Here is a 2,250-nt window from a genome sequence, read left to right on the forward strand (position 1 = left end):
AACACGGTGGCTCCAAGGAAAAAAAAATTTTTTTCTAGTGTGGCATTGTGTTAAGTTGGATTGGGGCGAGGCTGAATTGAGGATTAGCACTCACATAATATTAAGAATTTCTTTCCAAAAAATGTGCTCAGATCAACGCAAGGCCTCTGTCCCTTTCCCTGCCACACCATAGTTTCTTGGACCTTCTTTATCCCCTCTGCCTGGCCAGTCCTCTCCTCCCAGCTGGGCCGGGAGCCCAGCAGTTCCCTAGGTCGCAGTGCCTCCCTTGCAGGGGTCTCCCGCGTGACAGAGCGGGCTGCTGGGCCGACGCCAGGTGCCCCCTCTCTTACTCTCAGGCACCAAGCCGGGAGGGGGCCCGTGGCGGTCACCCGCGGCCACCGTCCCGCCGGAGATCACCATCTCGAGTTCTGGCAGGAGTGGTTTGCGCGGCGAGGAGCGGAGCGGCACAGCGAGCGGCTGCCCGTACTCAAGATGGCGGCTCCGGGCAGGCGTGGCTAGCGGCCGGGAGGCGCGGAGGAGGTGCGGGCCATGGCGGCAGCTGAGGAGCGGAGTCCAGAGGACGGAGAAGAGGAAGAAGAAGAGGTAGTAAGCGCTAGGCCGGAAGCTTGCACTGCGATGGCGGTGATGGCCATGCCGGCTGCGTGTGGGGAAGGGAGTCTGGGAGCAGCCGGCGGGAGGGAGGCCCCGCGGCCCGCGGGGCCCGGAAGCGTCCGACCTCAGCCCTAATTGCCACACCGCAGTTAGAATGGGGAATTACGGGGAAGGTACCTCAGGTAATGTCGCTTGCTTCCTCTCGTTGAACACAGGCCCCAGTTTTCACAAAGGTGGGACCATTGCAAGGGGGATTTTTGGCTTCTCTTGTTAATTGCCTCTTCCTGCCCACTCGCGCGCTAATGCTAGCATGTAACCCTTCTTTCTTCCTCCAGGAGCAGCTGGTTCTGGTGGAATTGTCAGGAATTATTGATTCAGACTTTCTCTCAAAATGTGAAAATAAATGCAAGGTTTTGGTGAGTATTCTAGAATTGGGGGGTTGTAGATTTTCTTAAATTTAAAACAAGAATGAATGGTGAAATACCCATCGACAAAGACATTATTTCACCTTACAATGTAGTGAACTCTAAGGATGATTGTGGAAGTGCAAGGGTCTATGGGAGCAGATAGGAGAAAATGCACAACTCGGCTTGAGTGTCTAAATGTGTGGATGGAGAGAAAGTTTCAGAGGAGGTAACATTTTGGTATGGAACAACACGATATATTGAAAAAATATTTTAGAAGGCAAGGGGGGGAAACAGTGAAGGGAAGACAATCATATATGTACACAGAGGTTAAACTGTGGAGGAGAAAGGAAGAAAGATACCTACTAAGAAAAGACTTCAAAGACCTCATACTCTGCTGTTGACTTTAGCTGTGACAGTTACCATCTGTTTTATCACTTTACTTTAAAATCGTTGACCTTCCCACTTGGGTATCAATTAAGTAGTCTTCAGGTTGTAGCTGCTGTGATTAGCGTACTTGTAGCTTATCTTGTACTTGCTAGGACAAGACCCTCTCGAGGGTCCCTAGTTTTAGAGATTAGTTTCCATGGTAGCAAGGTTACCTGTTGAAGGCTTTTTCTAATGATGATGTTTTTATGCTCTTTTATTCTATTGTAGGGAATTGACACTGAGAGGCCCATTCTGCAAGTGGACAGTTATGTCTTTGCTGGGGAGTATGAAGGTAGGAGGATGTCGGATAGATGGAACTCCTTTTTTTATATGTCTTTCAGAGAAAGTAGCTCTTATTTCTCAACAACTTGCCTTCAAACTTTTTTCTGCAGATACTCTTGGGACTTGTGTTATATTTGAAGAAAATGTTGAACATGGTAAGTGATTGCTATGAAAGCCCAACTCTTTTACTGTGAACTACTTCAATCATACTTACATATAATGAATATTCAAGTTAAACATCTTATGTACCCATTGTATAGCTGTATCAAATCCTGCCATTTTGCCAAACTTGACTCTCATAGTTAAAAAACATTCCCCAAACATTTGAATCACCTGTATGCCCCTTCCCAAATTTATTCCATTCCCTTTGTCTTCAGAGTTAATCACTCTCCTGAATTTGGTATTTATCTTTCCTATACCTGTCTTATATTACATATGTATGTATCCACAAACAATAAATAGCACCGTATTATATATTTTCAAACTTAACATAACTTATGGCATATTATAGATATCATTCTTTATCTTTTTTTTTTTGGAGACA

General features: G+C 46.2%; 1 protein-coding gene across 1 annotated transcript in view; it reads left to right on the plus strand.

Annotated features, from left to right (window-relative positions):
* The first annotated feature begins 452 nt into the window (after positions 1-452).
* GTF3C6 (general transcription factor IIIC, polypeptide 6, alpha 35kDa) overlaps positions 453-2,250 on the plus strand; it is a 24,544-nt gene continuing 22,746 nt past the window's right edge. The window contains exons 1-4 of the mRNA XM_012642847.1: positions 453-582; positions 927-1,007; positions 1,653-1,716; positions 1,817-1,861. Coding sequence (XP_012498301.1) covers positions 529-582; positions 927-1,007; positions 1,653-1,716; positions 1,817-1,861 — 244 coding nt within the window. The 5' untranslated portion in view covers positions 453-528. The remainder of the gene's footprint in view (positions 583-926; positions 1,008-1,652; positions 1,717-1,816; positions 1,862-2,250) is intronic.

This window comes from Propithecus coquereli, unplaced genomic scaffold (assembly GCF_000956105.1).
Source record: "Propithecus coquereli isolate 6110/MARCELLA unplaced genomic scaffold, Pcoq_1.0 Scaffold189, whole genome shotgun sequence".
In the NCBI taxonomy this organism is placed as follows: domain Eukaryota; kingdom Metazoa; phylum Chordata; class Mammalia; order Primates; family Indriidae; genus Propithecus; species Propithecus coquereli.